The 11,738-nt window shown below is 37.7% G+C and overlaps 1 protein-coding gene across 1 annotated transcript; it reads left to right on the forward strand.

Moving 5' to 3' along the window:
- Positions 1 to 5,516: 5,516 nt before the first annotated feature.
- Positions 5,517 to 6,930, forward strand: LOC131023840 (thaumatin-like protein 1). Its single transcript, XM_057953452.1, has 3 exons — positions 5,517 to 5,743; positions 5,830 to 6,487; positions 6,569 to 6,930. Exons 1-3 carry the CDS (start codon positions 5,683 to 5,685, stop codon positions 6,831 to 6,833), a joined length of 984 nt encoding a protein of 327 aa, XP_057809435.1. The 5' UTR covers positions 5,517 to 5,682; the 3' UTR covers positions 6,834 to 6,930.
- The last annotated feature ends 4,808 nt before the right edge of the window (positions 6,931 to 11,738 follow it).

The raw sequence follows: 11,738 nt of genomic DNA on the forward strand, positions 1-11,738 counted from the left end.
GCTGCCGTCGTCGTGGTCTTTGCCGCGACCACCGCCGACCCTTTCCCTCTCCCTGGCCTCTGCTCTCTCCCTCTCGCCCCACCTCTGACCTCCATGTCCCTTGTCTCAACTATCTCCCTCTCGCCACCCCCATGGCCGCCGGCGCCTAGATCTGAGGTAATGTGGTTAACGGCGGCAAGGCGTAGATCAGTGGATGTCACCGGAAATAGGAAGAGAGTAGGGGCCGCGAATGGAGGATCTAGGGCTCGGCGGCGGCGGTCTTCCGGCCGTGCAGTCGCCGAGAATTGAAGAAAGAATAGAAGGAGGATCTTGGATCTATGGCGCAACTTGGGGTGCTCGTTTCTTTGAAAATCTCTCAGATCTTCTTCTACCTAAGAAAATCTTTCAGATCTTTCTTTGAAAATCGTTTCTTGGATCTATGGCGTGAATTTCGTGAGCGATTCTGGCTCTGTTCTTCCCCTCAAGAACAATTTCTTGAAGAATTTCTTGGAGAAATCTGGTTTGGGCAAGATCTTGTTTTTTATTTCTGGCTATGCGATTCTCTTTGAGAAATTTGATTTGGGTGTCTGATTTGCGATTTGATAGAGGGGCGAGGGGCGATTGCGCCGGCACCGCCGGCGTCGATCAGAAAATGAAACAGATGCAGAGACGCATTGAGAAGAAGACAGATTTAATTAAATACCTTAATTTTGATGAACCACATTTAATTAAAACATAACATTCCCTTCTTAATCTCCGTGCCGAAAAGAACGTGGTCAACTTTAATGGGACGGAGGGAGTAAAATTTAGTTCTGTATTTCATTGGTGATGGTGTTTTACGAAACCAACACCTAAAACTATAAAGAGAAAACGTGAACTATACCTAGTGCAATTGACTGGAGAAGACGAAGTAAAGATGATCGGAAAACTTGCTCGAGAAAAACTAGCTGTTGTATTCAAAAGTATGATAGCGTAAGTAACAGTACACGAGCTCGGGCCCTATTTATAGATTTACAAACGAAGGGGTAAAATAGTAAAAACATCTGCGGTGCATGCGTCTTGCGTGATGGAAGGGTACGCTGGTAATTTCGATAATATGCGGGAGACCTTCCCGCGCGTTTGTTGGCTCCTCTGATGGAAATGTCTTTTCTGGCGGAGGCGTCTTCTCTGGTGATGTTGACATCTCTGGTGGAGGTGACTCTTCTGGTAAACACGTCTTCTCTGGCAAGGGCGTCTCCTCTGGCGGTAGTGACTTCTCTGGCACGGATATACTTTCTCTGATGGCAACGACTTCTCTGGTATTGACGACTTTTCTGACTAGGATGCTTCCTCTGGTGAAGATGACTTCTCTGACGCGGATGACTTCTCTGGCGTAGAGGACTTCTCTGACGATGACGACTTCTCTGATGGCATTGACTTCTCTGGCGAGTGTGTCTCTTCTGCCATATTTGACCCATCAGTGGGGTCGATTCCTCTGATTTGCATTCTTTCCCTACTCTGCACATATTACTCCTCATCAGGTGAATATTAACTATGCGTACAAACACAATTAATGTCGTGTTTCCACTGACATGCATGTAAGTAAGATTGATCGGTTCGGGTTCGATTATTCGTATCCAAATTTTCGATTATCCAAACTCGAAATATATTATATTTCACTAATTGTTCCCGAACAGTTTTAGGTGTTCGATTACCCAATAACCATTTCGGTTAACTGATTCAGTTATTTGGGTATTCGAATATCCATTTAAAAAATGGGTGCTGATATTTAGACACTGAATGTCTTAGACACTCTAGGAAAACCCGGTTTTTTGGCTCTGTGTAGAATGGGCCGGTTTTTTAGTGTTGTGTGTTTTTACTAAAATATCTCTTACTAAATATACTCAATTTATTGTTTTGTATTTTTCGGTTTTATAATTTTCGAAATTTAAGATTTTCTGTTTCCTTATTTTTCGGTTTTTAATTTCCGAAAATTATATAAATCATATATTTCGAAGTTTATATGATTTTTTATTCCGAAATTATTTTGATTTATTTGTTTCAAAATTTTATTATTGCTTTGTTTCCTCTAATTTAGGGATTCTCCTAAAAATAATTCTAGATTTGTTTCCACACATATTATTTTTTCCGAAAATTCTATTATTTATTTTTATCGAAGATTTTTTTTTCCAAAAATTATTTTTTCTTTATTTGTTTCCACTAATTTGGTGATTCTCCTAAAAATAATCCTAGATTTGTTTCCAAAATATTTTTTTTCTTCTGAAATTTAGTTTTTTTATATTTGAAAATTATGTTAGTTTTTTTCGAAGATTTATTTTTTTATTTTTTTTCAAAAATTATGTTATTTTTGTTTGTTTCTACTAATTTAGAGATTCCCCTAAAATAATCCTAGATTTGTTTACACTAATTTAGAGATTCTCATTCTTGAAAAAAATAATCCTAGATTTGATTCCACTAATTTAGAAATTCTCCTAAAATAATCCTAGATTTGTTTCCACATAATATTTGAGTGATATTTTGCCACCTTGTCCGGTAGTGGCAACCGCATTAGTCAATCGATAGAAATAAAAATAAAATGAATCATACGATGGGACATCGATCGAAAAAATAAATAACATATACTTGAATTAAATGTATTATAATAATTTTATATTTATAATATATTTAATTTTCTAATTTTTTTAAATTCACTAATTTATTTCAATCAATAAATTACACTTTATTTAATTGAGTAAAAAAAATTCGACTTCATTACTCACACTATAGTAGTTCATTTTCTTATTATTATACTGCGTTTAATACTTTATTATAATACATGACATAAAGTATTTGTTATTTAGTTTTTCGATCGATGTTTCATCATATGATTCATTTTATTTTTATTATTTTTCAACTTCACTAATGTATTTCAATTATATCCTTCAATTTTATTTCATTGAGTATAATTATTTCAACTTCGTTATTTACACTATAGTAGTTTTTGTTATTGTCATATCGATTACAATAATTTATTATAATACATTGTCTTCAAGTATATGTTATATAGTTTTCCGAGCAAAATTTTATCGTATGATTCAATTTATTTATACCAAATCTCCCGTAAAAATTCAATCCCCCAAAATAAATTTCTAGCTTCGCCACTGCGCACATGGCACCAGTGGGGTACTAGTTTTAGGAAAAAAACAGAGGGGTACTAGTTTTAGGAAAAAAAAAAAAAAAGAACCAATAATCTTGAAGTGGTACGTAGGACGTGGGACACAGAAATTATGAGATTCATGATTTCAAGCAGTCTGAACTTTAATTGGGAGAGAATATGTCGGTATAAAGAAAATATATATTGTGTTGGAAATTAATGTCTCAATTTGTGTTTCATTTAAAGTTTTAAAATTTTGAAATAAATTAATCTTTTATTCAAAATTTCAAAATTATAAAATAAGGTAGTTTAAGAGATCGATTATGGATAAAGAATTTCACAAAATTTCCTGTACACCCGAGGCCGAGGTATTAATGTCATTTTGATATAATGATAGTGTCATTTAGCGTTAGTGTCATTTTGAGATAATGTTATTAATGTTATTATATAACATGATAGTATCATTTGTAAAACAAAATAATATTAATGTTATTTTAAGATAGTATTAGTGTTAGTATCATTTACATCCGAGTGTACGGTACATTCGAGCGAGTGTACAGGAGATCACCTCAAATGATTTTGATTAATTCTACAGTAACCCACATCAAAGTCAATGAGTAAGCTGAACAAAAAGCACGTACATGCTAACTACCGATAATATGGTACGGAGTAATATATTTGATTTTTTTTTAACTTTCTTATCAAACGATATCCTTTTTTTTGAAATAATTCTTGATATTCTAACAATGTCGGAATTTATCAACGAATCACCAAATTTACAAGTGTAAAAAGTAAAATAAAATATTAGAGGGAGTCAATATTAGGAACTACTAATAAATTCTAATTGGGATAAATACCGTACAATATAAAGGGTTAATTGTATGAAAAATACATGAACTTTAGTCACTTTTCCATTATGTATATAACTTTTGAAAATTATATTTTTAATCATAAATTTTGCATTTGTTCCAATTTTTCCATAAAATTGAGGTCCAAAAAGTTGACGTGTCTTTAAACATGCAACGCGTATGTAACACGTCATTAATTAAAACGGCGTAGCACAGAAACAACGTCGTTTTGATACTGTGTTTCTCTATCAACTTCTTCACCGCCACCAAGCTGTTGTAGAAATGCCTCTCGCCTCATCCCACTCGTCGAGGATGATGGGCGGAGGGGCCAATTCCCTCACCTCTGCCGTCTACCATCTTTCCCCCACGGTTTCCAGATCTACGATTTTGCGGATCTCGCGGATTTGTAGATCTAGGGTTTTGCGGATTTGCATATTTGCAGCGGAGCTTCAGATGGAATCAGCGGCGACGCTCTCCATCGTCAAAGGAGGAGAAAATGGGGATCAGCGACGTGAACTGTGCTTCGTATTAGTGTGGGCGTGTGAGTTTAATTCCGGAGAGAGAGAATCGAGGGAGAGAAATGTGGAAGCTAAAGGTGGTGCCCTTCGCCAGAATTCCAGCGGTGTTGGTGGCTGATTCATTCAGCGTGAGGGCGACGCTGGTGGGATTTTTGCAGGAGGTGAGGAGAAAACCAATTCGAGTTTCATGATATTCTTAACTCAGCGAGTCGGGATCTCGAGCTTGTGCAGCTCGTCGATGGAGGCAGGGTTTCCTCGTCCCTCTTGCTCTGCCATTGCAGGGATGTTTTGCATGTTGTGACGATGATGGGTGTGACGAAAACCTTGCCGGAAATTAGAAGAAATAGGCGGCTGCTCTGAGTTTTGGGAAGGAGTATCGTCGATTCTGATTCCGAACTCCGGCGCTGATGTTGTGGTGGTTTCCGGTTGGGGATTTGCATTTTGGTTTTTGCTTTTTTTTTTTTTAGCTTTTACAAAACTACGTCGTTTTGCATGATCGTCGGTGCGTCCACATCTGCAAGCTTCCAATTGTTTAAATGGCACACTTCCGGTTGCCATATAGGCGCCACCTCAGCATCAAAATGGGTCGGAGCTCAATTTTAAGTAAAATTTAGAATAAATACAAAATTCATAATTAAAAATGTAATTTTCAAAAATCATGTGTAAAATAGAAAAATGACTAAAATTCATGTATTTTCGTGTAATTAACCCCAATATAAATATACACACCTCGTGCATTTTATGAGATGACAACCGCTATTTGTGGCCAAACAAACACAAATAACATAACTCAAGTTTAAGGAGTGCTTTACCGACTAACTAATCAGTACTCGCTGCTTCAGTATTATTGGGATTTGTGGGTCTGCAGCTTGGTACAAGTTGGCAGTTGGGATTAATACCACAGTGACTTCCATTTGGAATTCTAATACTATTAAAATAAGGCCTAATTAATTGAGGCCCCAAGAAATGAGTATAATATTTGGAGTGAACCGTGAGTGTGTGTATCTAGATTTATATATATATATGAGCACAACACATGATTAAGATTCCCTTTCCACTCACTCCTCTCCACTCATTACTACCTCCACTGCTCCTCCGTCGTCGCCGCCCTCCACCTTTAATTCATCCACCCAACTTTGGGGGAGGAGCAGCTGCACCACCACCACTATTATTACCCATTTCATTTCATTGCTCTACAAATTAAATGGCTTCTTACTTCAAGATTCTCTTGATCAGTCTTCTCATCCACATCTCCCAAGGTAAAGGTATATTTATCATTTGTTTTCTTGTAGGAGTATAAATTTAATGTTATGAATTAATTGGATAAGAAATGGATGATGGTATGATGCAGGAGTTAAAGGTGCAACATTCACATTTGTAAACAAATGTTCCCAAACCATTTGGCCAGCAATTTTAGGAAGCCCAGTGCTAGAGACCACAGGATTCGAGCTCCCGAAATCCGGCTCGCGCGCCTTCCAGGCCCCGACCGGCTGGTCCGGCCGCTTTTGGGGCCGTACCGGCTGCACCTTCGATGAATCGGGGCACGGCTCCTGCGCCACCGGCGACTGCGGCTCCGGGCAACTGGAGTGCAACGGCGCCGGCGCTACCGCCGCCACGCTGGCGGAGTTCACCCTGGGGTCCGGCTCCATGGACTTCTACGACGTGAGCCTGGTGGACGGCTACAACCTGCCCATGCTGATCGAGGTGAGCGGCGGATCGGGGCAGTGCGCCTCCACCGGCTGCGTGGAGGACCTCAACCAGAGGTGCCCCTCCGAGCTGAGGACAGAGAACGGCGGCGCGTGCCGGAGCGCGTGCGACGCGTTCAACACTCCCGAGTACTGCTGCAAGGGCGAGTACGGGTCGCCTGCGACGTGCAAGCCGTCCATGTACTCGCAGGCCTTCAAGAGCGCGTGCCCTAAATCCTACAGCTACGCTTACGACGACGCCACCAGCACCTTCACCTGCACAGCAGCCGATTACGTCATCACCTTCTGCCCCTCCCATCCTAGGTACAATTCCCGATAATCATGTGATTGAGGATTAATAAATTATATGGAAATCCAACTCTACATCTTTGTTTGCTTCTGCAGCCAAAAATCATCAAAATCGGATGATGCGGCTAGTTCCGGGTCGGGTTCGGAAGCAGAATCCGATACAGATACCGGGTCGGCAAGTGCAGGATCCGGGTCGGTTCAGGAGGCGATTTTGGCAGATGGGTCATGGTTAGCTGATTTGGCAACAGGGGACTCCACTACAAGACTATCTCCTAGTGCCACAGTACAAGCATTACTGGCACTAACTGTTGTACATCTCGCTGCTTCACTTGTACATTTTCAATTGTACTACATTTTTTAGTTCGATTCGTTTCCAGAAGCTTACGTTAGAGAAATAACCCGAAAAAGAGGTTTACGTGAAAATTCATGTCTTAATAAATAATTGATTCATGTGACAAGGACTCGCCTTATTTCATTTTGCAGTTACATACTATATAGTAGTATTTTGTAACATCTGCGGCAAATTGCATGTAGATATAGTAATAGGTGTGATTTGTGAATATGGAAGATTGATTTTTTTTTTTTTTTTTTGTAATGGAAGAAAATGTAAGTGCTTCAAAGTTGTTAGTTGTTAGAGCTTAAGCACTCTTCAGCCAAAACATCTTTATGGAATGCAATTTCCTTGAATTTTACAAGTCACTCTCTTCATAAAGCATTTATCATACATCAAACTCAAAATAAATTGCGAAAAAGTATTACCTCTCAAATTAATTTTTTTTAGACAATTTACCTCTCAAATTAATTAAGGCTACGTTATTCCTCAAAAAAAAAAGGTTACCGCTTTTCTTGTTTTTTTAGAAGGTCGGGATAAATTTATTGATCACAAGATCATGGAACATGGAGATGACCCACCACAAATGACGGGGGTTTATTCCTAACATGATGTGAATTAATATCTCTCCAGTCTTTGCTAAGCAATGAGCAATAACATTACTTTCTCTCTAGACATGACGTATAACGCACCGAAAGTTCTTGACAACAAAAATCAACAATGACACCAACTCCATGATATTTCTTGCAAGCTCTCTTGCAATCGGATTCCACAAAAGCATTAGAGTAACCCAACTCTTTGAGCCAAGAGAGGGCCTTAATCCCAATCAGCTCCCCTTCCTCCCCGAAAGTTTGATAGATTTGCCAATGATAAAGTTCCCCCCATGATCACGAACCACCATGCCAACTCCCATGGCATCAGCATCATTGAAAACTTCCCAAATAACTGATCCCAGGTGTATAGGGTGCCACCCCAAACAGGCAGCCGACGAGACCATTTGAGGACGAGCAGGTATGACTCTTTGGCGTGCAGAGAGCCATTCCAGTCGACTTCCTGCCGCCATCTCAACGGAGCGTGGCGGAGATGGATAAGTGCTCTTCCAAACCACCACGTTACCCGTGCCTTAAAGGGTGTTTGACTAAGCTTATTTTAAAGAGTTTATAAACTCTTGGCGCTTATAAAATGTTTTAATAACTTATAAAATATATATTTTTTAAAAACTTGAGTTAGAGGATTTTTTAGGACAATAACTTATGTTGATTTGGAAATTAAGACAAACTTTCGGATTTGTAAAAATAGGACACTAATTTTTTTTAGAGTAAAATATGACACTAATTAATAAGCGTCGTAAAAATAGGACATTTCTCGGCCGATAATTGGCCGAGAATTAGCCGAGAAATATCATGCGGGTGCAACACTTATTAATTAGTGTCTTATTTTACTCTAAAAAAAATTAGTGTCCTATTTTTACAAGTCCAAAAGTTTTTGTCCTAATTTCCAAATCAACCTAAGTTACTGTCCTAAAAAACCCTTGAACTCTAAAAACTTATAAGTTGTCAAAGTGTTTAGATAATTGAGCATATAAGCTAGAGAGAAAATTTTTAGTTAGAGAGATTATTAAATTGCGATTTTATTAAAAAAAAAAGAAAAGAAAAAACCTAAAAAAACCCTTGAAAGCACAGGAGAAGCAGACTAAGGGCCGTGCCTCATTAAAACCTTTTTACGGAAAACCCAAAGGGAAAAACCGTAAAAGGGAAAAAGAGTACTCGTCTAAAAAACGAAGGAAAAGGTGAAGAGCGGAAGGGAAAGTTTCCGAAACTCCGGTCTAACCATCGTCCCCAAACTATCCCGGCTCTCACCCAAAGAAAACAAGCTACACGGCCGGTAAGACGCCGTCGCCGGAAGCACAAACAACAAAACAAAAAATAAGGAAATCAACACGGCCGGTTATACGCCGTCGCCGTGAGTTCTCCACAAATCTCAACCCCAAAAATCCGCTTAAGAAAAGAAAAAACACAATCGGCAAAACCCCGTCGCCGGAAAAAACCCACGAACCAGAACCCTCCCAAAGTAAAACGGTGAAAAGCTCGGCTGCTGAGTTTCGAACGCCCGATCACCAAGTGTTTGATGAAAGGGCCGAACCAACTCCAAACTGTGCACCAAATGCTCGATAGAAAGCCTGCACCACGCAAGCAACAAATCTTCAAAACTGGAACTGCCCAAGTACGACTCCAGAGCAGAGAGACTCCCGAGCTGCATCCGATCAGCAGAGCCTGGTCCAGCCCTACGTTCCAAAGCAGCAGAATCCAAAGCTGCCGCGCTCCGGAACCGCCAAATACCAGCAAAGCAACAGAAGGTCCGACCAGCAGCAGCCAAAAACCGAAAGTCAGAAAACCTTTCCGTTCCAACCCTCTGAGTCCGAGCAGAAGAAAGCAACAAAGCCAACCCCCAAACCGAACAGTCGGGCCGCACCACAGCCAACAAAACAGCCAAGCAAGACCGCACCATTCGAACACGCAATCACCTCCACCGGATGTGGCTATGAGTGGCCATATCCAGATTCGCCGCAGTCTTAATTTCCTCAATGGCATGGGGCCACCACCCTTCCTCTCTTGAATAATTCGCCATAATATCAGCTAGTTTATTTCCTTCTCAGTTAGAGAGATAAAATCGAAGATATATGAAATTAGAATGATATGTGATGTAAATAAAAATTATAGTTTAATTATTTTTGTAGAATGGGTATTGCTTATAAAATAATGAGAAAATAAATTGGGGTAGAAGAACTTATAAATTTTTAAAGCTTATTTTGACAACTTATAAAATCTTTAAGAGCTTATTTTGCCAAACGCTTTGAAAGAACATATAAGCTCCTAAACAACTTATAAATTTTTTCAAAGAACTTATAAACTCAGTTTAACGCCCTCTAATTACATAAAACCATTCATGAAGAATTTCCTATTGTCCACTGTCTAACAAAATTGAAAACAAAAAATCATCAATAAACTTAAACAGTACGATCATGTAAATACTTTAATGGATGGTATTGTACACAATTTCATATTTAGAAATTCATAAATTCCAATTTTATCAATAACTTTATAAGTTGACCTTCCAACTTCTTGCACTCATACAAATATATAAGGACATCTTTCTTGCAAAAATTCTTACGAATATGTATGAGGACCACATCTAATTATAATTTCTTAATCTCACAGGAGATCACATTTTCTTCTTCTTCTTCTTCTTCTTCTTCTTTCGTTTTGTAGGTGTACGGTGCGAATATCTCAAAATAAGATTAGAAGTAAAATATCAAGAGGCAAAGGGGAATTTCTTAAACTTTTTTAGGGTCCTTTTGTGTAGTTATTTGATTCTAAGAAAATTACTTCTTGTGGGACACAAAAGTGTAAACTTTAAGGTAAAATTATGTGTGAAAGCATTTTGAGGGGACACTGAAATTGGTGGGTGTGTCTGCCAATAACGTTGCCTTTTCTTTAGGTGAAAAAAGAAAAATCTTATTCTCTGATTTTTATCAAATCTTTGAGTAAAAATTAGTCATTTTTTCCTTTATTTTTGATAGATTATATAAATAAATAAAAGAATTAAAAATCACACGACGATAAACTTAAACCCAAAATAGCATTAGTCATTTTGCTTTTCTGTGGTGTAATAATCATTGCTTTGAAGATAAGATTGTGATTTTATTATTTAAAGTTTGTCTTTACGTGAATTAATTATAACTTCATTATGACAAAGTTGAAAAAGGTTTGACTAAAATTAGTGGCGTTTTGGTCCGTTTATTAACTAATGATATGTTCAATTGCTTACTAGATGATATAGTAATACTTTTGACAAGTGGACTAACATAACATTTCATTTAAATGTATGGTTGAGCTTATAAGCTCCCCAAAATAACTTATAAGCTGTTTAGTATAAACTGTTTAGGAGCTTATAAGCTTCTTCAAAGTGTTTGGCAAAATAAGTTCCTAAAGAGCTTATAAACTCCAAAAATAAGCTTCAATAGTTTATAAGCTCTCCAAAAAAAAGTTCCTTTACCCCAACTTATTTTTTATAATCTCATATGCAATAATTTTTTTATAAATATTTTTCAACTATAATTTATTATTTTCATCATATATCATTCAAGTTTATTTTTATTCGATTTTCTTTCTCTAAAAAATATTTTCTCTCTCTAGCAAAATAATTCTTTCTCTAGCTTATAAGCTCAATTATCCAAACACTTTGACAACTTATAAGCTCTTAAAAATTACATCTTATAAACTCTTGAAACATCTTATAAGCTCAAGAGCTTATAAGCTCTTTGAAATAAGCTTAGCCAAACACAATATAAGTCATGCATTCCAACAATTATTTTACTATATATAAGAGAGTTTTATTGTTATATTATATTACTGTACAACATTATTAAACCGTGAAAAATATAGGATGCGTTTACTTTGATGGATAAATTTATCCATAGAAAATAATAGATAACATAAATTTATGCCTTTAAATATCTTCTTCATTTTCCAACATTTGACACAAAAGAGAGGCTCACCATTTTTACTTCCTTATTTTCACTTCAAAGATGGATATATAATAGGGAAAAGATGCAGATTTGTCCCCGAAGTAGTAGCCCCTATAGCGTATAACCCTCTTACTCACTGTGTGTGCAACTAAACCCCTAAACTCCGAGAAAATTGTGCAAATTCCCCCCTCTGACCTAACGCTGTTATGTGTCCGTTAGCGTTTGAGTTTAATTGCACCCTCTACTTCAGGGGTGAATCTGCACCTTAATTTTTTTTTTTATTTTTTTATAATTTCAGCAACCCACCTCCGGCATCAACTTAACCGCCCCCCGTACTCATCGGCTCAAACTTACACTTTGTCAGCTTGCACGCGCTCAATCTCTTGATCGTCGACTGTTTACCGCCG

Source organism: Salvia miltiorrhiza, chromosome 4 (genome assembly GCF_028751815.1).
Source record: "Salvia miltiorrhiza cultivar Shanhuang (shh) chromosome 4, IMPLAD_Smil_shh, whole genome shotgun sequence".
Taxonomy (NCBI): Eukaryota; Viridiplantae; Streptophyta; class Magnoliopsida; order Lamiales; family Lamiaceae; genus Salvia; species Salvia miltiorrhiza.